This window comes from Balaenoptera physalus (genome assembly GCF_965194825.1).
Source record: "Balaenoptera physalus genome assembly, chromosome: 8".
In the NCBI taxonomy this organism is placed as follows: domain Eukaryota; kingdom Metazoa; phylum Chordata; class Mammalia; order Artiodactyla; family Balaenopteridae; genus Balaenoptera; species Balaenoptera physalus.
In genome coordinates, this window is record NC_138887.1 from 109,718,652 (window position 1) to 109,742,658 (window position 24,007).

Sequence of the window (24,007 nt, forward strand, 5' to 3'; positions counted from 1 at the left end):
TTGCTCCTTGCGTCCCACCGGCACTTTGCTCTCTCATGCCCGCCGATTCTGTCGTTTCTTTCATCGGCCAAGAGTAGGCGCCGAAGACACAGCCCTCACCCCTCTGCTCCGGCTCCAGGGTAGCCCGGAGGAAAGCCCCTCATCTTCCTTGAGCCGCATGAACTTGATTCCCGTTTTAACAGAGGACAAGCAGGAGGCTGGCAGGTGGACCTGGATTGGAAGCCAGGGCTCCCGGCTCCAGGATCCGCGCTCCCGGCTCCGCAGCATCTGGACTCCTGCCGAGGGGGCGGGAGGCCGGGGGGCGGGGCTGTGGGTCCCCGCGCGCCCGGAGCCTCCTCCCTCCCTGCCCCCGCCCCGCCGCACCTCCCCGCGCTCCTCCTCCCGCGCCCCGGCTCTGCGCGGAGGCTGCGGCTCGGCGGGGCAGGCGCGGCGCGCGGGGGCCCAGGCGGTGGCGGCCGCCGGGCGCAGCGGGTCCGGCGCGGGGAGCCGGGCTCAGCCTCGGTCTGCGCCAGCCCCGACCCTCGCCCACCCGAGGCCGGCCTGGGGGGCCCGCAGGGCGCGCGGAGCGCTGAGTGCGCGTCGGGCCGGGCCCCGCACCTCGGCACAGGAGCGCGGTCGCGGCGCGGCGGAGCGCCAGGCATGGAGCCGACCCGGGAGCCCCCCGCGCGGGCCCGGCCGCCGCCGCCCCCCGCCGTCCGTCCCGCGGCCGCCCCCGCCGCGCCCAGGCTGCGCTCGCCCGCCGAAGCGGAGGGCCGCGGTCCCGAGGGGCTGCTGCGGCGATCGGGGTCGGGCTACGAGGGCAGCACCAGCTGGAAAGCGGCCTTAGAGGGTAAGCGCCTAGCGGCCCTCCATCCCCCGGCCGCGGGACCCGGGAGGCGGGACAGAGTCACCTTGGCCGGTCTCCCGGTGGGGAGAGCGGGGAGCGCGACTCTGGAAGCCGGAGGATTGCCAGGGCATCAGATGCCACATTGTGGGGCAGTGGGGAACAGGTAACTGGGGACCACCTATAGTACAGCCTTGACCCTGTGTCTGCAGCTAACTCCCTCTTTGACCTTGGGAGCAGGTTTCATTCTCTGAGCCTGTTTCCTTATGAGTGAAGGGGGACAGTTACCGTCCGGCACTCACCCGATTGGCATATTGAGAGAGTGGCTTGACTCTCTAGCAGTGAAAGTACTTTGGGCAAAGTGACAAAAGCTGTGGACCCCGACACAGTGCTAATGCCCCGTGAGAAGGGGGTTGGGGGATGGGGCGCTGGTGGTACCGGGAGGGAGAATCGGCCAGCGGGCCTTCCTTGCAAGTCGGGGGTCCCACCTACCTCTTCCAGTCAGAGGGGCTCATGGCCTGACCCCTGACTGGCCAAGGGGGCGGTCAACAAAGTGGAAGACAGATTTCGATCAAGTTCATGAGTTCTTTCAGTGAACTTGTGTGGCCACTTGTCTGGTGTGGGAGGTGCTGGAGCTGGCCAGAGGGCTGGTTCTCTGGACGTTTCTCGGTACTCTGGACACCCGGAGTCCAAAGGCCGAGGACCTGCCTCGACGACATCAACTAGGGAAGCCCAGGACCTGGATCACCCAACCATTAGGGAAGGAGTGTCAGAAAAGGAGGGCTTCCTGGAGTAGGTGACCTCTTAGGAGGTGTGGAAAGAGAAAGATGGGTGCACCAGGCTCGAGGAGTGACATGTTCAGGGATCAAGTGGCGAGAACTCGCCTGTCCCTTGTGGGGAACTGACCTCCAGAGTACCAGGATCGGGGTGGGGCGTGGTGAGAAGAGAGGAGTCTGGAGGGCCCAGACCGTGAATGGCCAGCCAGGCCTTGCCAAAGTGTTTGGACTTTGTCTGAAGCGGCTGTTGAGAGATTTGAAGCATAGAATGAGACAGTGGGTGGCCCTTGGAAAAGTGGTGGTGGCCCAGAGGGGTCAGACCAAGGCCAGGTCAGTGAGGAAGGCGGGGCCGTGGTCAGGGGAAGGACATAACCAGCACCAGCCAGGGCAGGTGCCTGGCCAAGGAGGGAGAGGTGGGAACAGTTCTGTCGGCATTTGACCCAAAGGCTGGTAGGCCAGGGGACACGGATGGCCTGAGGAGGAGCTGTGCAGACTCTGAGGGGAAAGCTGGACACCTGGATGGTGATTTGGGACAAAGGAGGCAAAGATGTTGGAACTCAGTGTAGGAGAGCCATTGCAGAGGACCTTCGGGCTGAGGAGAGCTGAGCTGAATAAAGGTGGACAAATCCTCTCTTTGTCATGCATCTTCGGGCTCACTGTTAGATTTGCCTGTGACCCCCTGCTTCCCTCCTGCCCAAGTTATTTCTTGAAGTTGCTCACTCCTCTTGCCTGTATTTCTCCACTCATTCATTCGTAAGCATTTCTCCAGGGGCTGCCCTAACCTCATTCTAACCCCCAGTGCTTAGGAGCCGCTTCAGGGGTGGTGCGGCCTCTTTCGGTGCCCCCGGCTGGCTGGCTCCCATCCTACCCCCCTCCTGACCTTGGCCCCTTCTGCTTCCTACTCCCAACCACGGCTACGCCGACCACCTGCAAGTTAGGCTGAAAAAGAAGCCGCACACCCGTCAGGAAATGGCCCAGGGGGTCTCTCAGGACACTGGCTCTTCCAGGCCCTGTGGAGTCTAGCCCACTCTGTGCTCAGTGCCCACCTGTGGCCCAGCCTCGTCTCGCCTGTCTGGGCATGGCTCCCTGCCTGGCCTGGCTCTGTGTCTCGTGGCACCTCTGGCCCCTGCCCTCGTTCCCACGGTCCACCAGGAGCAGCCCCACCCTGGTGCCTGTGGACCTTGGGGGCTCAGCATCTGGAGCCTGTGGGCCTTTTCCCACAGGAGTTTCAGGCTGTGGAGTCTGTGTCCCTGCCAGGGGCCTCCCCTCCACTGGTCCCCTGAGCATCTCCTGCGTGTTCCCTGGGCTCCGCGTCTCCTGCGGGGAGAGGGGAGCTCTCGGACCACGACGGTGCTCTCCAAGGTCCTGCCGTGTGCTGATCCCCCCCACATTCACTCACTCTTCCTCACCTCCCACAAACACTCCTGGAGGCCCCACTGTTCCAGCGCAGCTCTAGGCACTGGGAACATCCCTGCCCTTGCAGAAATCACAGGACAGGGGCTGAGGCAGCCTGCTGCAGTGCAAAGAGCACGGATTCTGGAGTTGGGTAAGCCTGAGCCAGATCCTTCCACTGCCAGCGGGCTGGCAGGTTTTCAAACTTGTCTGAGCCTCAGTTTCTTCATCTGCTAAGCAAGATGAGGATTTCTGCCTCTCGGGGCTACACGGACCAAGGTGCTGGGGTGTAGGCTGTGTGCAGGTGAGCCCTTTCCCCAGTCCCTAGAGCCCGGCATCCCTGATGAGCGAACCCAGGGAAAGTGTGTGACCAACTGCTCAGCTGAAATCCTTTGACTGCTCGTCTGCCTACTTTGAGTCCACTCCCCACCCCAAACGGAAGTCCTCATAATGGGCCCAGTGTGCAGACCCTGAGAAACACCCGTGATGGGATGAGGGCTCTGCCAGGCCTGGGGGCCAAGGGGTTTTGCAGCCCTTGCTTAGCCAAGCATCTGTCTTGAGACTTCTTGATTTGACCAAGCTGAACCCTTAGGGGGCCTGTGCTCCTTTATTACCACGTACCGAATATTTATCAAGCACCTACAAAGTGCCAGCCCTGTGCTGGGGCCTTCTCAATAGCTGTCTTGTTTAACCCTCACATCTGCCCTTGCAGGGGCTTGGTGGGTGTTGTACCTATTTTATATATGAGGAAACTGAGACTCGGAGAGGCTAAGTATCTTGCCCAAGGATGCACGTTGCTCTCTCACATGTGAAATCCCATCGGGTTTGCCACGAGGCCCTCTGACGTGAAACCTCTTACTCTGTCCTGAGCTGACCAACATGCGGCTTGGTGAGGCTAATTGGAGAGAATCAAATTGTGCTTCTGACGCATGTAGCTCTCGTCCCTGCGCTCCTCAGACAACCCTGCCACCTCCAGCAGATGCTTTTTCCTCTTCACAGGTTAAGTGACGTGGAAAACATCTTAAATCTGAAGCTGGGATTAGAGCCCAGGTCTTCAAGACTTTCCTTCGATGAACAGTTAGCTTTATAAATAGGAAGCCAAACAGAAATTCTCCTGATTGAGTCCTCTCCCTGTGGATATTAACCTTTCCTTCCATCCTCAGCCTTGGGGGACAGGCTGGAAAAGTGATCCAGAGCTCCCGCCTGGGTTCTGGAAAGACTGGAGGTGACTGGAGATGGGAATGTTTCTGGCATTGGGGTAGGGAGGGTGAGGAAAAGCAGCCTGGGGGTACAGGAGTGGGGACAGAGTGATTCTGCAAATCTCAGGCTATAGATTTTCCAGTGCTCACCAATTCTGAATTTTTAATGTTGAAAGTTTCTTGATAAGATGTAAACCCACAACTTCCTGCTCAAAACCACACACATGCATTTAGAAAAGCCTCTTAAAAATTTAAAAATTACCAAACTCTACATTTGATAGCTTGTGACAGTCAAGAGTATGCTTTCCAGGCTGTGGCCCTGGCAACTTAGAGACGCCAGCTATGATTCTCTTTTGCGCTGTGGATATGCGGGTGTTGGGAGATTTGTCTGGGCTTGGGAGCCAGGTTTTTTTCAGTTGTTCCTTCTAACATTAGGCTAAGTCATATACATTTATAACATAAATAAACTGCACCCTCAAACTCCATCTAATAGGGCCATTGCATAGAAGGAAGGATTGCTGAGTTAGACATTTGTTATGGCTTGAATTGTATCCCCCCCAAAGAGATATGTTGAAGTCCTAACTCCCCAGTACCGCAGAATCTGCCCTTATTTGGAAATATGGTCATTGCAGTTGTAATTAGTTCAGATGGGGGCATACTGGAGCAGGGTGGGCTCCTAACCCAATATGACTGGTGTCCTTATAAGAGGTGGTCACGTGAAGACAAAGAGACACACAGGGAGAAGGATGTGACGATGAAGGCAGAGGCTGCAGTGATGCAGCTGCAACCAGCCAACCAGCATAAACGAGGACAAAGCAAGGAAGGACTTCCCTACAGGTCTCAGAGGGAGCACGGCCCTGCTGACAACTTGCTTGTGGACTTCTAGCCTCCGGAACTGTGAGACAACACACTTCTGGTGTTCTAAGCCGCCTGCTTTGTGGTGCTTTGTTACGTCAACCCGGGAAACGAATGCAACATTGTTTTGGCTCGTGCAGCCCCACAGCTGTCCTCGAGAGTGAACAAGGAGTCAGACTCTGTAGCGCACCCTCTCTCTGTCCACAGCGCCGCATCCAGAGCAGTCATCCCCATGCAAGGATGAAGAGAGTCCTCAGTTCTGGTGATGCTGGAGACACAGGCACAGACTCCCCTTTCCCTGAGAGCAGGTGTATACCCGCACGGCCAAGGGCATTGTCATTCAGGGCAGCTAGATTCCCTTTGGGTTTTTTAGTATCAGTGGGTGCTCTGTAACACGCAAGGCAATGACCGAGCCCTGTTATAGGGAGCCCAAACGTGAGTAAAGCACAGCCCTTACCCTAAAGGAGCCCATGGGCCGATAATCATCATGATGGTAATTGCTAACACTGAAGGAGAGCTTACCATGCCAGGCACTGCTCTAAGCCCTATATGTTGAATTCTCAGAAAATTCTAAGAGGGAGACACTATTATGACTTCACTTGAAAGACGAGGAAAATGAAATAAAATAGAAGCTAAGTAGCTCTGCCACTAAAAAGTGGCAGAGCTGGGATCTGAACCCACGTGAAGTGGCTTACGATGCTAGGCTCTCATTGTGGTGCCAGGGTTATAGAAGAGGATCGAGAGGCATTTAAAGAAGGGAAAGGAGGGACTTCCCTGGTGGTCCAGTGGTTAAGACTCTGCACTCCCAATGCAGGGGGCCTGGGTTCGATCCCTGGTCGGGGAACTAAGGTCCCACATACCGCAACTAAGCCCGTGTGAGCTGCAACAAAGACCCAGTGCAGCCAAAAAAATAAATAAATAAAAAATAAAAAAAAAATAAAGAAGGGAAAGGCAGGATTCATACGCAGCTCAAGGGGATTAGTCTTACAACAAGCTGCCCCTGAGGACAGCAGAGCAGATACAGAAGGAGCCCAGCCCTTGAGGGCACACGTGAGCCTCTGTTCTTACCATGCCGGAAGCCGCCCACCTCTGGACTCCTGGTCACTTGCCAGTATAGACCGTGCTCATAGGAAGGACTCCCGGATGTTGGACTTGCAAGTAAAGATGGCAGACTGAATATATGCGTTTATTTTCTTTCCCTTCCAAAGCTCATTAATACAACAGTAAAGGGATTTTTAAAAGGTCACAAGGATAACAAGAACAGGAGACAAAACAATAGCAACGAGGGGCTTCCCTGGTGGTGCAGTGGTTAAGAATCCACCTGCCAATGCAGGGGACACAGGTTCGAGCCCTGGTCCGGGAAGATCCCACATGCCGCGGAGCAACAAAGCCTGTGCGCCGCAACTACTGAGCCTGTGCTCTAGAGCCCGCGAGCCACAACTACTGAAGCCCGCGTGCCACAACTGCTGGAGCCCACGCGCCTAGAGCCTGTGCTCCGCAACAAGAGAAGCCACCACAATGAGAAGCCCGTGCACCACAATGAAGAGTAGCCCCCGCTCGCTGCAACTAGAGAAAGCCCGCGCGCAGCAACGAAGACCCAACGCAGCCAAAAATTAATTAATTAATTAATTAATTAAACAAACAAACAAACACATAGGGATCAATGATGGTGTAACTGACACTGAATCCACTGGCCTGTGAAACTTCAGGAAGCAGAGGAGCAACCTGAGTCACAAACAGGAACCCCACAGCACAGAGACCGGGGCACCAGTCAGCACGGCCGTGAGTGAAGAGGGAGCTGAAATCAGGAGGGCTGGGTGAACACTTGTTAGGAAGACTTCAGATCCCCAAGTCCTCTCCCCACTCTGTGAGCCCATCCCCAGCCCTCTGCCTTGGGGAGAGAGGGCCTCCGGACACCAACACATTTGAGAGCAAGCAGTTAAGGCGACATTTATGTATTGAGGGCTCAGGATGGCCTCCTAGCCTCTTTTCCCAGCCAAGCCTACACCCTCCAGGAGGCAAAACAGAAGAGCAGTCTCCAGGGACACTGACCCAAGAGGAAAAACCCAAGGAGGTCAACAAACAGACAGCCTTGAGGACCAGCCCGTCACTCTGCCACGACCCTCACAGTTAATAAGCCCCTCTTCCTGTCTCAGAGGTGCCAATGAAGTCTTATTCCTCCTGCCTTAATCATATAACCAAGGATCTCCAGACATCTGAGGAAAGTCTCTGACATGGAAGCTAGAGATCAAAACAAATGAACAGGAAAAAAAAAAGCAGTTTGGAGAAAACAGAGATTATACAGATTAAACTTTCTGCCCACCTCTCCCCCACCCCCTCCAGAGCCCCCCTCCTCCCCCGCAAAAAAACCTAAAAAACTATCAGTAATATCCTCAGAGAGATAAGAGAAAATTTTACATCATTAAAATAAGAACAGGACGCTTTAAGAGGGAGTATTCAGGGAACAGCAGCAACAAACCCAAAAAAACCTTAGCAGTTAAAAATAATTGTAGAAATAAAAGATTCAGTAGCGAGTGGGAAGATAAAGTTAAAAAAATCTTCAGGAAATAGCAAAGGCAAAGAGACAGTGGATATGAGAGCTTCCTCTCTCCTCTCTGGTGACTCTTCCTTGTCTAATAAGGGCACTAATCCCATCCTGGGGGCCCTCACCAAGAATGGAATCTGCTGGTACCTTGATCTTGGACTTCCTTGCCTCCAGAATTGTGAGAGAGAAGTGTCTGTTGTTTCAGTACCCAGTCTATGGTTTTTGTTAGAGCAGCCTGTGCAGACTAAGTCAAAGGTGAAGTAGAATTCCTGATTTTGCCTCATCAGCTTAAAGGAGTTTTGAAGTTGAAATAATGATGAGCACACAGAAGTGTAAGCAAAGGAAAATGATTAATTACAGGGAAACAAGAAGTTGTGTAGAAATAAAGATCATAATACACCGCATAGCTTTCCTGGGAGTAGCATTTACATTGCCATACGAAAAGAACACCTAATTATCAGTCTAACCCAAACTATGATGTTGAGAGAGCAGGTAGTGTGTGAGTGGTCAGGGTGGGGAGAGTAATGCAGAGAATTAAATCTTCCTCATTATTGTGGGAAGTCAATAAGTAGTGTCTTAAATAGAAAAGTCAAAAAGTATTGACATACGCAAAGCTTTTAGAGATTTGGAGGTAAATACCAAAAGAATTACCTAAAAGGGCTGGAAATAGTTGCCTCTGTGGAAGGGGCAATGTTCTGTTTGGTTGTTAGTTTGTTTAGTGAAGGCTGGTAGAATTTCTTGACTTCAGATCTGTTGCTTTTCAGATCCTTGATAAAGGACCAGGTTTCTTTTCCCAATTTGTTGTGAAGTACAATATAGACAAATTACTAGAAACAGTATCAGGCACTTGGATGTCACAGCAATGCTGAACTGCTGTAAAAGTTTCTAGATACTTCCTCTTGATTTTGGTACCTAGCTCATCATGGGTGAGTAATGGTGGACTCACTGGGCTGTGGAGACACTTCTTTCATCTATGCACATATATAACTTTTAAAAGGTTTTAAAAATGGTTAAAAATAAAAAGGGAGTACTCACCTACTAGGATGGCTATAACAAACAAAAATGGAAACTAACAGGTGTTGGTGAAGAGATGGAGAAATTAGAACACTTGTGCATTGGCATTGCTGGTAGGATGCAAAATGGTGCAGCAGCAGTGGAAAACAGTTTGGTGGTTCCTCAAAAAGTTAAATGTAGAATTACTATATGATCCAGCAATTCCACTCCTAGGCATATACCCAAAAGAATTGAAAACAGGGACTCAAACAGATATTTGCCAATGTTCATAGCAGCATTATTCATAATAACCAAAAGATGGAAACAGCCCAAGTATCCATCAATGGATGGATGGATGGATAAACAAAATGTATATAATTATACAATGGAATATTATTCAGCCATAAAAAAGGAATGAAATTCTGGTATGTGCTACAACATGGATGAACCTTGAAAACATTATGTTAAGTGAAAGAAGTCAGACCCAAAAGGACAGATATTGCATGATTCCACTTACATGAGGTTCCTAGAATAGGTGAATTTATAGAGACAGAGAGTAGATTAGAGGTTATCAGGGGCTGGAGGGAGGTGGGAATGAGGCGTTAATGCTTAATTGGTACAGAGTTTCTGTTTGGGGTCATGAAAACATTTTGCAAATAGACAGTGGAATTTTGCAAATTCACAGTGCACAACATTGTGAATATAATTAATGCCACAAATTGCACACTTGAAAATGGTTAAGATGGCAACTTTTATGTTACGTATATTTTATCACAAAATACTTGCAAAGACCCTGTGCCTGAAGTCTAAAAGGGTTCTTTCATTAAACATCAAATTAAAATTTTAGGTGAGAACAATAAATATAAATTTAAAAGGGAGAAGCCAGAGGATCAGGAAAGCTTTCGTGGAGAGAATGGAGGGTGTGGGGCAGGATTTCAAGAGACTGCAGTGGAGGAGAAGAAATCTGGGAGCAAAGACCCAGCTGAAGGGCTGTGAGGACGGACTGGGGTATTTCAAGGAGTCCGTCTGGCTGAAACCAGGGATGAGGTAGAGAAGCAGCAGGAGATGAAAGATTGGAAAGCTCCGACAGCCGCAGAAGGAGTTCAAGTGCGTAGCCCCGGAGGGAGGGTTTTCAAGCAGGGGGATCGCAGAATCAGACAGACCCGTGCTTTCGAACGGCACCTCAGACTTCAGCATCAGAATCTCCTGGAGGGCTTGTTCAAACACAGCCCCAGAGTTTCTCACTATCAGGACTTGGGGCTGGAGGTGGGGGTGGGTGGTGGGGACGTGCCAGGTAATCAACCCCTTTCTCTCTCCTCAGACACCACCACGCGTCTCCTGCTGGGGGCCATCGCAGTGCTTCTGTTCGCCATCCTGGTGGTGATGAGCATATTGGGTGAGCATGGATGTCAGAGCATTTATGCGGTTCAGTTCCTACACACCTTGTCAAAAGCATGTCTGATTAGGTAAAGAAAGGTTCCAGACATACCGCCAATTCTGTGGGGTCAAAGTAAATAGGAAATAGAGTGTTGGTTCTAGATGAGATTTTAGCCTAAAATAGTACATTCACACATCGACTATACCCGTCCTCTTTGCTAAGCCATGCAGCGGAAGTGGAGATGTTAACTTAGGTACGATCACAAAAATGTTTCGGGAACGCGGAACAAACTTGGTGTGTGGTAGTCACGTAATGCTTCTTGAAGGAGATGGTTTGGGGTTAAGGGCCTTAAAGATCTCATTCACTCACTCAACAAACATTTATTGAGCCCGGCTGTGTGTTAGGCCCTGGGCTAAGTGCTGGAGATCTTTTTAAATGCATGACATCAACTTCCCTGTCCAGTGATAGAGGTGTTACTGCCTGGGGGCTTCCCGGAGGTGGGGGACACGTGTGCTAATCCCTGAAGAATGAACAGTTTCCTAGAGAGCAGGAGGTAGAGGGACCAGAGCATTCCAAGGGGGAGAGGCCTGAAAAACACGGAGTGGCAGGTAGGACTGAAAGGGTTGAAGGAGGAATGCAAAAGAGGAAACTGCTACTAAGTAAGGGAGGCGAGGCTATATGACCCTGGGATTTGCTGCTTTTAATGGATTCAAGTCAAAGTACGTCATGGCTTCTGAAGGGTTTGCAAAGTGACTTCAGGACCTCTGTCTTTAATCTTTGAGAAGCGCCCTGAGACCTCAAAATGGGAGGAAAATCCACTGATAACATCAATTCCTACCAAACCCTCACTTGTAGGGCATGCAGGCTAAGCAGGGAGTTGTGAGTGCTTAGCAAAGAATGTGGTGACCACTGGGGTCAGCTTGGATTCACCTAGACTAATTGTTACAAATTAAATTGTTCTATTGCTAGGTTGGGAGGACAGGGCAATGTGTAAACACAGCATATTGAGATTGCAGTAAAACACAACAGAGTCCCTGGAGATCCTCGTGGGAAAGCATGGCAAGTCTAAGTGGGCCTGTAGCTCATTGAGCAGGAATGCCAGGGTGCCCATTAATTAATTGGTGTTGGTGTGGTGGTAGCTCCCTTGGGGGCTTGAGTACCATGGACTTGTTCTTGGCTCTGTCCTGGTCTACATTTTAGTCAATCTCTTGTATGAGAACAAACAAAAAAATATGCTTATGGAATTTGCAGGTGAAACAATTCAAAGAGGGATGCTCAACATGACAGATGAAAAAAAAACCAAGATTAAAATTTATCTTCAGAAACTCAAATGAGCCAATGTGAATGAGATGACTGTGGAAGAAATAAACACAAGATCCTGCATTTGGATTTAAATGTGATTTACACATGTTCTGGACAGGGGAGACCTGGCTTAGAAAGAGATCATAGGAAAATAGTTGAAGAGTATGGCTGAATTCCTTTTGGCAAGGAGTCTTAGAGAATCTCATGGAAGTTCTGGGCCTCCTTCCCAGAAAAGTGCACATAGGCACATACCCACAGATTCTTCTCATTGGAGCATCTGAAGACTGGAAAGCCCACAGCAGCTGGAAGGGGTACGGTGATCGCTGCTGGGTGGTGGACCACAGCTGACGTGTCCCAGCCTGTTCTGGTGGCAGCATTTTACTGGTGATGTGGGCACACCGTACTGAGCCAGGCAGGATGGAGAAGGGTCTGGAGGGCACCCCCTGCAAGGGATTGTGGAAGGGATGGTGTCTGTTCAATCCTGGAAGAGGGGAGGCAGGGGTCCTTCTTCAAGTAGGAGGTGGAAGACAGACCAGGTCTGTCCGGGTCACTCCAGAGGCAGATCCTGGACCCACAGGTTCCAGGTCATGGGAAGGCAGGTTGGGACTCAGAATTGCAAAGGATCTTTCCAGCAGTTCAGCAGTGTTAGCTGATGAGGGTGTGGCCAATGCGAGCAGGCCCATCGAGCCCGCCGATGGTTCCCACCCTGGCTGGAGAGAGAGGACGCGTGGTCCCCAGGTCCTTTCCAAGTCCGAGTTTCTCGGTTTCCATGCCTCGGGGAGTTCGGGGAGACAGAGGAGAGCTTAACCCAGGGGCCTAACCTGCTGTCACTTCCCCTCGGGGCGGTGTCCCTGCCAGTCTCCCAAATTCCTTACTCATTTAGTCACCAGCCTTTTACCTGCCAGGCACTGTGACAGGCGCTCCCCCGAGGCATGTGGCTGATGGGCACCAAAGTGGAGGCAGGTGGAGGGAGTGGCAGGGAGCGGAGTGGGATCCTCGGGGGGCCGGACAGAGGCCCGCTGTGCTGGTGGATACCGAGCCGCTCCTCTTCCCTGCAGCTTCCAAGGGCTGCATCAAGTGCGAGGCGCCCTGCCCGGAGGACTGGCTGCTCTACGGAAGGAAATGCTACTTCTTTTCTGAGGAACCGAGAGACTGGAACACGGGCAGGCAGTACTGTCACGGCCACGAGGCCGCGCTGGCTGTGATCCAGAGCCAGAAGGAGCTGGTGCGTGCCGGTGGGGCGGGGACCTTCGGGGAGAGCCATGCCCCAAGGACCTGGTGTCCCCTGTGACCTGTTTCCAGAGCACAGCCTGGGGTGGGGGTTGCAGGTGGGCTCCATGGGGTCTGAGCAGGCCCACGAGGGGCTCTTGTTTCCACTGCTATTGTCAAGGCCAACTATGTCCACCCAAGGCTGGTTTGCTGAGCTCGACTCAGTATTGAAGCGTGAGCATTACAAATTATACCCGCACTTGTGAAATGAAAAATCGCGTTGGCTTCTTCTACTAGTCCAAATCAGGGCCTGATCTCTCATTTAATACCCCAAACAGTTATATCACTAGAAATGTGAAAGAAACACAATTAGTGGGTCTCTTGGCCATTTTGGGTTTTGAGGGCAACAGTTCATGCAATCCAAAATAGCAGAAAATCTAAAAGTCACTTCTGTTTGTCTCTGATACACAGTCTGATAGCTCCTTTCGGCAGAGAAAGGCCCAGGAATATGCGGGTAGAAGGACATCCAGCCTGAGCTTTGAGATGTGTCCCAGATAATCCATCAAGTAGGCAATTCCAGGCTTCCTGAAAATGAGGAACGCAGGCATGCTGGCCCACTGAGCTAGGAGACAAACCCTGTTCCAGGCTTCCTGGCCCAGTGGTGCACTCCCAGAGCCCGGGTCCCTTGGAGGCCATTGCAGGCAGCTCCATGTGAGTGCAGGGTGTCTGTAACCCCAGCTCCTCACTCTCGGGATGTAGTGCGGCGTCACCCTCTCCATGTCTACACATCTTGGGAGCCAGTCTTCCAAGCTGAGGTTAGTCTGGGGATGTGTGAGCAGTCAGGAGACCGCACCTGACTCTGAGGTTTCGTTTCCCTCTTTCCTTGGTGCAGGAATTCATGTTCAAGTTCACAAGGAGGGAGCCCTGGATTGGTCTGCGCAGAGTGGGGGACGAATTCCACTGGGTCAACGGGGACCCATTTGACCCGGACACGTGAGCTGAGGCTTCATCTTCTGGCCAAGGAGCTTAGACCGGGGAAGCCATAGCCTCCCAGCCGCACCTCCTGAAGAACCTGGTTTTGTGCTAGCTGGAGCCACTCACCTCTAGGGTCAGGGGTGTGGGACAGAGACCCAGTCATGATAATGGCTTTACTACTCTCTGCCTGGTAAAGTCCAGCCTGGTTTGGTGGCCCTGCTCCACGTAGGCAACTGATCTTCCTGCTGCTGGAAAGGGCCCAGGCTCTTTCCATCTTGTGGCTCCCCAGTCCATCTGCACGGCTCAGTGTAGCTCAGGGGAAGGGAAGACGTGCCCTGGACATCCCTGTGCGTTGGCCAGAACTTAGCTTCACGGCCACACCTGATTGCAAGGGAGGGTGGGAGGTGGGGCCTCTGTTCTGGGCAGCCACGTGTCACCTGAACATTGTCACTGTGGGAGAAAGGGGATCTGAACCCTGGGCACCAGGAGGGTTCCCTTAGAGAAAACACCTCTTGAGGGTGTCGGTGGTGTGTGCAGTGGTGGTATTATTTGTGTGGCCCAAGTGGTGTGGTGGGCAGTGTGTGATGGGTTGGTGGGTGTGCAAAGCCAGGGACTGTTTGTGGGGCGACGGTGGCAGCAGTCATGGGTGTAGGGGCAGTTTAGGCTTAGAGAAATGCAGAGCAGCACACACAGGGGAGTAAGAGCCTCAGCTTCTGATGTAGACTCTAAGGCTGGAGGACTAGGCCCGAGGAGCCGGGCGGGGGCACAGCTGCTGACCTGATGTGAACTGCGGCCCATGACAACTCCTTCCCTGTGCCGCCTTCTCCCCGTCTCCTGCACCTGTCTTTGTCCTCACTGCCTCTTCTTTGTTTTCTTTTTTTTTTTTTTTCCTTCTCTTTCCTTGTCCTGCCTTCATCCCAGACCTGTTCTTAGAGCTGCTGAGAAAGTCTTGCCCTTGCTGCTCCCATCTCTCCCCTTCTGGAAGCTTCCTGCTCCCGGAACCCAGGGAGCCCTGGAGGCTGGGGTCCCCAGAGCGCTGACTACCTGGCAACCAGCGGGCCTTGGGGCCACGCTTCTCTGACATCGAGGTGGTCCTGGCCCCCCTACTCCCTCTTGGGGTCCTTCTGATGCCCTCTGAGACCCCAGCTCCAGCCTTGGCAGGGGGCTCAGGTCAGGGTGACCAAATGAGGTGAAGAAGAAGTGCTGAGATTCAAAAGGGATGATTTTAGGCAGGGAGAACCCGCCCTGTGCTAGATACAGGAGGTGCAGGCAGGGCGCTGTGGGGAAGGTGGGTGGGTGGAGGGTGGTCCTAGACAGGGCCCCGGTTCCTGGGATGAGTGAGCTGAGCCCGACGGGATGGCAAAGCCGGATGGAGGAGTGCAGGGTGCGTCCCGGAAACATCCGTGGGCATCACCGGGGGCTGGAGCCGTGCGGCACTCTCTGGAGGCGACGGGAGCCACGCAAGCGGGGTCTGTGGGGGCCGACTGTCCCAGAAGGCCGCTCCCGAGGGAAGGACGAGTCACAGGGCCTGCGGGGCTGCCCAGTGACGGGCCGCGTCTGCCAGGTCGTGAGTGCCTGGTCTCTTCTCTCCCCGCCACAGATTCCCCATCTCGGGCCCGGGGGAGTGCGTCTTCGTGGAGCCCACCAGGCTGGTGTCGACGGAGTGTTTGATGACCCGGCCCTGGGTGTGCAGCAAGATGGCCTACACATGAGGTGGGTGAGGCCAGAGGCGGCCCTGCAGCCAGCCTCCGAGACCTGCCAGCCCCGGGCTCCTCTCCAAGCGAAGCGGTGAGGAGGGCGCCTTCCACCCCTGGGCGCTCTCCCAGGCCCCGGAGTCTCGGTCCCTGGTCACCTTGGCCCCAGGCAGGTCCTCTGGCTCAGCAGTCAAATTCCATGAGTCAGCAGTACGGCAGGCACCTGTCCCCAGCCACACATGCACACTGACACGCTCACGCATGCCCACGAGGGCACACGGCCCCTGCTTCAATTCAGGTCCACCCTTAGTCACCCATCAAGTCCCTCCCTGGCCCTACCCTGGAACATTCCCTCCTCCGGAGGCTGACGGGCTGTGGCACTGTCCACACAGACGGGCCCCCCCCAACGCATCTCTCTCCTGGCTGCTGGGGAGGCCGGAAGGGAAGCCCCCCTCACCTGGGCCCAGCATCCACCGTCCTTGCCTCGCCCAGGGTCTCAGGCAGGCCCCTGCTGTGTCCGTGGTGCTGCCGTGTTGGTCACTGATGGACTAAAGAGATGACTGGCGTCCAGAGAAGTCGGCTGCCATTTGTTCCAGGATCATGGCTTGGGGGAGGGGCATGTCTCCGGGTGCCCGTCCTTGGAGGGACACCACCAAGAGGCACCGGCGTGGCAGGCGGCATGTGTAGGAACCCAGGCCAAAAACACACTGTGTGGCCTCAGGGCACCGTTTAATGCTGCCAGGCCACTGAGTTATTCTTAGATGTCCGAGGGGTGCGCTCCATCTGGTTCCTCCATTACCATTCAACTCAGAGTGACAAACATTGATTCACACCTACCTCGTGCCAGACACCACACTAGGCATGGGGAGTGACAGCTTTATCCCCCAAGGAGCACACAGGGAGCAGAGGAAACAGCTTGGAAGGCACCAGAACATTCTGGAACACAGTTGAGGGATGGCTTATTCTACCTTAGGGGAAGATGGGGTGAAGAAGGCAGGAGAATGAGCCACGGAGAAGAGATGATATTCATGTTGGGCCGGTTAAGAGTCTGTGCAGGTGCTGGGGCCCCTTCCTGTTCCCCCCTGGTCTGCCTGGAGAGGAGGCGGGGACGGGGCGGGGGTGGGGGGAGGCTGGCGGTTCCCCTGGGCCTATGGGGGCTGCCAGTGCCACCCTCTCCAACGCACACACGTGGAGCCCAGAGCAAGCTGTGGCCGGGTGACACACAGCCAGCCTGCCTGGGAGCCGCGTGTGTGACTCCGGGTCCCGGCCCATCTTCAGAAAGTGGCTCACAGGGAAACAGGTCCTGCTCTGCTCCGCTCAGTCCTTTTACTGTCAGTTTTCAGACAAAACTGTCAGCTTGGTTTCGTTGACCTTCTTGAAAGCTTTCCAGGTACTTAGTAAAATATGGGTATTTTGTGGTTTCCTATTTTATCTTTATGGGGAAGCCAGCGTGGAACCTGAGCGTGCAGTAAAGAAGCTAAGGGAATTCGGTGTGGCCTGTGGAGGGGTGGCAGGAGCCCACTGCCTTCCCAGCCCCTGTGGGGAAGTGTGTTGAGGGGCTGGGGATTGAGGAAGTGGTCAGCTGCCGCTACTGCTGCTTGGGTTGGTCAGGGGTCGGGGTGGTAAGTGGGAGGGCGTCTCTCCCTCGCACCAGTTCTCACCAGTATCTTCCCCTCAAAGATGGTCTCGTTGCTTTCCACGTGGCGCCTCATTTAATTCTCTCAGAAAGACCCTGAGGCAGGTAATGCTGCCACGGGTGACAAAACTGGTCCTGGACGGGGAGAAGTAGGGCTGTGCTCTCATCCTGTCCTGCGGGTGCCGGTGGGAAGAAGGGCGCCACGAGGTGGGTGGGGAGGAAGCAGTGTGGGAGGGCAGGGAACGAGGAACCCGGGCCACTGGGATCTTAGTTCTCATTCAATATCCACAGCCTGCTGCCTCAAGGTACACTGGCAGATGAGCTCTCTAGCCTTGGGCTTGCCCTGCAACCGCACAACAATTCTACCTCCGGTAAAGCTAAGAGGAACTCTGACCCAAGGTCATGGGTGTTTTAAGAGCTCTCTTATCTGCTCCTACGAGGATGGAAACAGAAGACCAAAACAAAACACTGGCACGGCAAACTTCAGAAATGTTGAGAATTCTTCCAAAGGTTATAAAACCAACGAGGCAGGCGCACCTCCCACGTGGGCGGAGCCAGGCTGGGTGGGCGGGGCCGCGGAGTCGGGTGCAGTTGGGGCCGGCGGCCACAGGTGGCAGCACGGAGGCCGGACGCTCTGCTGGTTTCGGAGCTCGAGCTGGCTCCCCTTCGGTGGGGGGTGGGAGGATGAGTTGGGGGGGCAGGCACAAGGGACCACCCTTCCTCCAGCCCCACTCCTCAGCCCCTTTGGAAGATTTTCGCTTCTGAGGCCACTCCCCTGGAGTTGAGAAGATGCTTGGCTGGGAGCCTGGGCGGCTGTGCCCTGGGTGAATTTGAACCCGCACGGCAGCCCCTGGAGCCGGCAGGATGTGGGTAGGAGGCTGGAGCACGCACACCAGGTCACCCTCAGACGGCCTTTGTGAAGATGGAGGGACGGGGTTTTTTTTCAGGAGGACTCACTGGGAGGTAGCGTTTGTTGCCGTGCTGGTGGGTTTCACTAGTGTTCGCTTAGTAGATCCTCCTACAACCTTACAGATGAGGAAGCAGGCTCAGGGCAGTTAAGGGACTTGCTCTACTGCTGTACATCACAGGCCTAGGAGGTGGCGGAAGGGGAGGAGGGGTGGAAGGGGCCACCTTGGGAGAGGACGTGGGGCGCCCAGAGGCGATTTTTTTCCTGTGCACTTTTATCGTCGTCGTATGGTTTTCAGGTGAATTTCCCATAGGGAGGGGGTAATGCAAATACTGACTTCCGTCCTTCTCTCCCTTCAAGGCCCAGCTCGAGCTCCCTGGGACTCCTTCTAGGACAGCAGCAGCCCTCAGTGACCACTCCCTCACCCCAACACCTCCAGCACTTAAGACTGAGCCTTTCACACCACCGGAGTCTGTCGGAAGTTTTCATCTGTGACGCATCTCTAAAGTCATCTGACCGCTCTTGGCATCTGATTATAAGCCCCTGGATAGCAGGGATTATGTGTCACTGGCCTCTTTGTAGCACACATAGCATGTGCTCAAAAAAAACTGTTGTATATGACAATAAGATTGCCCCCAAATGTCATCTCTGAAACTCTTTGCCATGGTGGGAGACAGCAGTGGCCGGCCATCATAAGAGGCTCGTCTTTTTGGCTTTGGTGGGCGTGGCATGATTTTAGAGGCCCGGCAAGATGCACTCTTTAGTTTGCTTTGCTTCAGCTAAGTTAGCTCGCTCACATTCCCTAAGCGTGTAGATACTGGGCGGGCGGAGTGGAGGTGACAGGGAGCACCCGGGCGGTGAGGGAGAGCTGCCTTCGCCTCCAGAACATACTCTGCACATACACAGAGCCCAGCTGGCGAGGGCGAGGGGCTGGCTGTGAGTGGAAACCAGGCCCGGGGAGGGTTTCCCTCAGTGACTGGGGCTGGCGGCTGAAGATTCCTGTGGTCACCAGGATAATTATGCTAATATCACTGTGCTGTTTGTGAAAGACGACCTGGTTTTCAGAAATGCCCACTGTCTGCTGTGTACTTAACACCAGGAGGGGGTGGAGGTAGAGGAGGGAACTGCTCTTTCCTTAGTCTGTAAAGAACTCCAAACCGGGAGCAAGTATGAGATTCAAACAGGGGTCATCCAGAAAACCTCCTGCCGTGCCCATCAGAGATCCCACGTCTCAGCCTGGAGTGGGTACACACTTGGCCTGACTCAGAAGACCTGCCCGAGTCTAGTCTGGGGCCAGCTCTCCCAACGAGCAGATGTGTAGCTCAGGCGGCTGTGCTCAACCTCCCCGACCCCAGGCTTCACCTCTAACATAAAGTAGAAATCGTGCCTGCCCTGCCTACCTCACAGGGTTTTGAGAACTGTAGATGTTAGAATTTCAGGGATTAGAAATTATCGACCCCATTCTCATTATCCATGAGACCCCGAGAGGTTAAATAACACGTCCAAGGTCACGCATCTAGTGGCAGAGCTAGATCTCAGGTCTTGTGGCTCCTCTGTTCGTTGTTGATACTATTATTGCACGTATCATGCTTTTTTTGTTTACCTGTCCACCATCCATACAGAAGTGTAAGCCCCTAGAGGGCAGGGATCCACTCTCACGCTCCTTTATTCTCTAGCGCCTGGTACATACTAAAGGTGCTCAATAAACATGTGTTGACCTAAACTGATCTTGACTCCTAGTTCAAGTGCTCCTTCTACACCATGCTGTCTCTGATCTCAGAAATCTGTACTGCCAGCCCAGCTGCCCACAAAAAGTATGAAAACTTGCGGGTGTTTTAGAGAAAAAGACAAGATGCTCAACTGCTTTGCAATGTGCTTTAGGGTCCTGTAGTCTAGAGCACAGAATCCATTTGAATAAAGACATACACATCTAAGACAAAATTGTAATAACAATGAACACTAGTTAAGAGCCTATTAGGGCCAGCCATTCACACAAAGGGCCTGGCCCATAGTAAGTGCTTAAAAATTATCATCTTGGGCTTCCCTGGTGGCACAGTGGTTAAGAATCCGCCTGCCAATGCAGGGGACACGGGTTCAAGCCCTGGTCCGGGAAGATCCCACATGCCGCAGAGCAGCTAAGCCCGTGTGCCACAACTACTGAGCCTGTGCTCTAGGGCCCATGAGCCACAACTACTGAGCCCACGTGCCACAACTACTGAAGCCCTCGCGCCTAGAGCCCGTGCTCCACAACAAGAGAAGCCACCGCAATGAGAAGCCTGCGCACCGCAACAAAGAGTAGCCCCCGCTCGCCGCAACTAGAAAAAAGCCCGCATACAGCAACGAAGACCCAACACAGCCAAAAATAAAATAAATTAATTTATTATTAAAAAAATTATCATCTGTTTCACTATGTTGTAAATTGAGTAGGGTCTTAGAGCATGCTAGCTTTTGTAATACCCGCATTTCAGAGGCCTACCCAAGAAAAGATCCCTTTCTGGCTTGCACCGCAGACTAATGCAGGTCAGTGACATGAAAAAGCATTGCTCCATCCAGGGTCTTTGAACATAGAGGCTCACACAGGATGTGTTTTAGGAAATGTGGTAGATGTGGCTGCCATGCACCGAGAATTTTTCCTTTCCTCTCATTCTAGGTACATGGAAGGACTGTATTTCCTGGTCTGTTTGAAGGTAGGTGTCAGGTGACATCAGAGCTTTAACCATGGAAAAGTGACAGATGTCATTTCCAGGTGGAAACATTTAAGAACCAGTGCATACTCCTCCATATTCTCCCTCCCCCCAGTCTTAATTTTTTGATTTGGAGGCTCCATAAGACTGAAGCATCCTGGGATGCTAAGTCAGTGTGTGGGGGAGAAGTTTCCTGGAAAGCCTCTCAGTTTTGGGTTTGTTGTGATCATAGCATATCTTACCCTAGACTAGACAGGGGCCAGGCCTGGAGGTGGCACACATTCCATCCAGTCCATTGGCCAGGACAGTCATGGAAGGCTGAGAAATAACTTCCAGCTGTATGCTTGGATACATGAGATTCTTGATTCTTAAAGTTGAGGATTTTCATCAATTTTGGAAGATTCATCACCTTTGTCTCTAAATATTTCACCTGCCCAACTCTTTTCTCTCCTTCCAGGACTCCAATTAAGGCTGTTTGAGATTGTCACACAGGTCTAATGCTCAAGTTTTTTGTCTTTTGATCAATTTTACAAATCAATTTGATGAACTATGACTTTTTAGCAATTTGACTCTTCCAATCAATGACTGAAGTAGCTCTCTCCATTTAAGTTTTTAAAAATTTCAGCAACATTTTACAAGTTTTAAGGGTAGAGTTTTTGCGTATATTTTGTTAAGTTATTTAAATATTTTTATTTTTTATGCTACTGTAGATAAATTTTTAAAAAAATTTTATAGTTTGTTTGTTGCTAGTATAAAGAATGAATAGTGTTTAAATGACCATACTACCCAAGCCAATCTACAGATTTGATGCAGTTGCTATCAAAATACCAATGGTATTTTTCACAGAACTAGAACAAATAACTTCAAAATTTATATGGAAACACAAAAGACCCCAATTAGCCAAAACAACTTTGAGAAGGAAGAACAGAGCTAGAGGGATCATGCGCCCCGACTTCAGACTATACTACAAAGCTACAGTAATCAAAACAGTATGGTGCTGGCACAAAAACAGACACATAGATCAATGGAACAGGATAGAGAGCCCAGAAATAAACCTATGCACTTATGGTCATATGGTCAATTAATCTACGACAAAAGAGGCAAGAATATACAATGGGGAAAAGATAGTCTCTTCAATAAGTGTTGCTGGGAAAACTGGACAGTTGCATGTAAAAGTATGAAATTAGAACATTCTCTAACACCATGTACAAAAACAAACTCCAAATGGATTAAAGACCTAAATGTAAGATGGGATACTATAAAACTCCTAGAGGAAAAACATAGGCAGAACACTCTTTGACATAAATAGCAGCAATATTTTTTTGGATCCATCTCCTAAAGTAAAGGAAATAAAAAATAAGCAAGTGAAGTCTAATTAAACTTAAAAGCTTTTGCACAGCAAAGGAAACTGTCAACCAAACAAAAAGATGAGCCACCAAATGGGAGAAAATATGAAAATGATATGACCAATAAGAAATTAATATCCAACATATATAAATAGCTCATAAATATCCAAAATATATGAACAGCTCATACAAAACAGCAACATCAAAAAAACCAAACAACCTGATTAAAAAAATGGGCAGAATAACTGAATAGACATTTCTCCAAAGAGTAAATGCAGATGGTAAAGAGGCATAGGAAAAGGTGCTTAACATCACTAATCATCAGGGAAATGCAAATCAAAACCACAACAAGCTATCACCTCACACTGATCAGAATGGCTATCCTCAAAAAGAACACAAATAACAAATGTTGGCAAGTAGGTGGTGAAAAGAGAACCCTCATACACTGTTGGTGAGAATGTAAATTGGTGCAGCTACTTTGGAAAACAGTATGGAGGTTCCTTAAACTAAAAATAGAGCTACTATATGATCCAGCAATCCCACTGCTGGGTATATATCCAACAAAAACAAAAACACTAATTTGAAAAGATAAATGCACCCCAATGTTCATAGCAGCACTATTTACAATAGCCAAGACATGGAAGCAACCTAAATGTCCATCAACAGATGAATGGGTAAAGAAGATGTGGTATATATATGCAATGGAATATTACACGGCCACAAAAAAGAATAAAATTTTGCCATTTGCAGCAACTTGGATGGACTTGGAGTGCATTATGCTAAGTGAAATAAGTCAGACAGAGAAATAAATACTGTGTGATATCACTTATATGTGGAATCTAAATACAACAAACTAGTGAATATAACAAAAAAAAGCAGACTCACAGATATAGAGAACAAACACTGGTAATGGCTACCAGTGGGGAGGGGGGGGAGGGGCACCCTAGGGGTAGGGGAGTGGGAGGTACAAACTATTGGGTGTAAGATAGGCTACAAGGATGCATTTTACGACACAGGGAATATAGCCAATATTTTGTAATGACTGTAAATGGAATGTAACGTTTATATATATATATATTTTTAAAAATTATTTATTTATTTATTTAATTTTGGCTGCGTTGGGTCTTCGTTGCTGCGCGCGGGCTTTCTTTTTTTTTAGTTGCAGCGAGCGGGGGCTACTCTTCATTGTGCTGCACAGGCCTCTCATTAAGGTGGCTTCTCTTGTTGCAGAGCACGGGCTCTGGGTGTGCAGGCTTCAGTAGTTGTGGCACATGGGCTCAGTAGTTGTGGCTTGTGGGGTCTAGAGCGCAGGCTCAGTAGTTGTGGCACATGGGCTTAGTTGCTCCGCAGCATGTGGGATCTTCCCGGACCAGGGCTCGAACCCATGTCCCCTGCATTGGCAGGCGGATGCTTAACCACTGCGCCACCAGGGAAGCCCCAGAATGCAACCTTTAAAAATTCTATTAAAAGAAACGGAATCGGGGCTTCCCTGGTGGCGCAGTGGTTAAGAATCCGCCTGCCAATGCAGGGGACACGGGTTCGAGCCCTGGTCCGGGAAGATCCCACATGCTGCGGAGCAACTAAGCCCATGTGCCACAACTACTGAGCCCGTGAACCACAACTACTGAGCCTGTGCTCTAGAGCCTGAGAGCCACAACCACTGAAGCCCACGTGCCTAGAGCCCATGCTCCACAAGAAGAGAAGCCACCGCAATGAGAAGCCCGTGCACTGCAATGAAGAGTAGCCCCCGCTCACTACAACTAGAGAAAGCCTGTGCGCAGCAATGAAGACCCAATGCAGCCATAAATAAATAAATAAATATTAAAAAAAAAAAAAAAAAGAAACGGAATCAATTTTTGTACACTGATCTTTTATCCTGTAATCTTACAGACTGGCTTGTTAGTTCTAGATTTTTTGGTAGACTGAACAGGGTTTTTAATTGCATGTGTATCCAATGTTTTTATTAAAGCATAACATGGGCCACCATGATTCCAGCTTCTGAAATCAATTTCCTTATTTCTCTGCCCAGCTGCTAAGCCAATGCCATGTATTTTATTTTAGCTGTTTGCTATAGCCGTACCTCACTTTCAGGAACTAATGTCTATATTAGTCAGGGTAGGCTAATTGCTGTATAAAAAATCCTAAAATTTCAGTGGCTTAAATATAATAAAAAGATTTCTTTCTTACTTTTTGTGGTTTTGTCCAATGTGGTTTTATTAGGAGGCCATGAAATCATTCACTGATCTGGGCTTCTTCATCAGAGTCCTTCATCAGCTCTTCCACATATGGGCAG

At 51.3% G+C, this 24,007-nt stretch overlaps 1 protein-coding gene across 2 annotated transcripts; it reads left to right on the forward strand.

Annotated features, from left to right (window-relative positions):
• The first annotated feature begins 386 nt into the window (after nucleotides 1-386).
• On the forward strand, nucleotides 387-19,411 carry CLEC2L (C-type lectin domain family 2 member L). 2 transcript variants are annotated; one of them, XM_082471449.1, is made up of 6 exons: nucleotides 387-829; nucleotides 9,905-9,979; nucleotides 12,322-12,488; nucleotides 13,365-13,465; nucleotides 15,048-15,160; nucleotides 18,045-18,170. In XM_082471449.1, exons 1-5 carry the CDS (start codon nucleotides 640-642, stop codon nucleotides 15,157-15,159), a joined length of 645 nt encoding a protein of 214 aa, XP_082327575.1. In that variant the 5' UTR covers nucleotides 387-639; the 3' UTR covers nucleotide 15,160; nucleotides 18,045-18,170. The 2 variants fall into 2 exon arrangements, with proteins under 2 accessions (XP_082327575.1, XP_082327574.1); XM_082471448.1 differs by lacking the exon at nucleotides 13,365-13,465 and having other exon boundaries at nucleotides 18,045-19,411.
• Nucleotides 19,412-24,007: the final 4,596 nt, after the last annotated feature.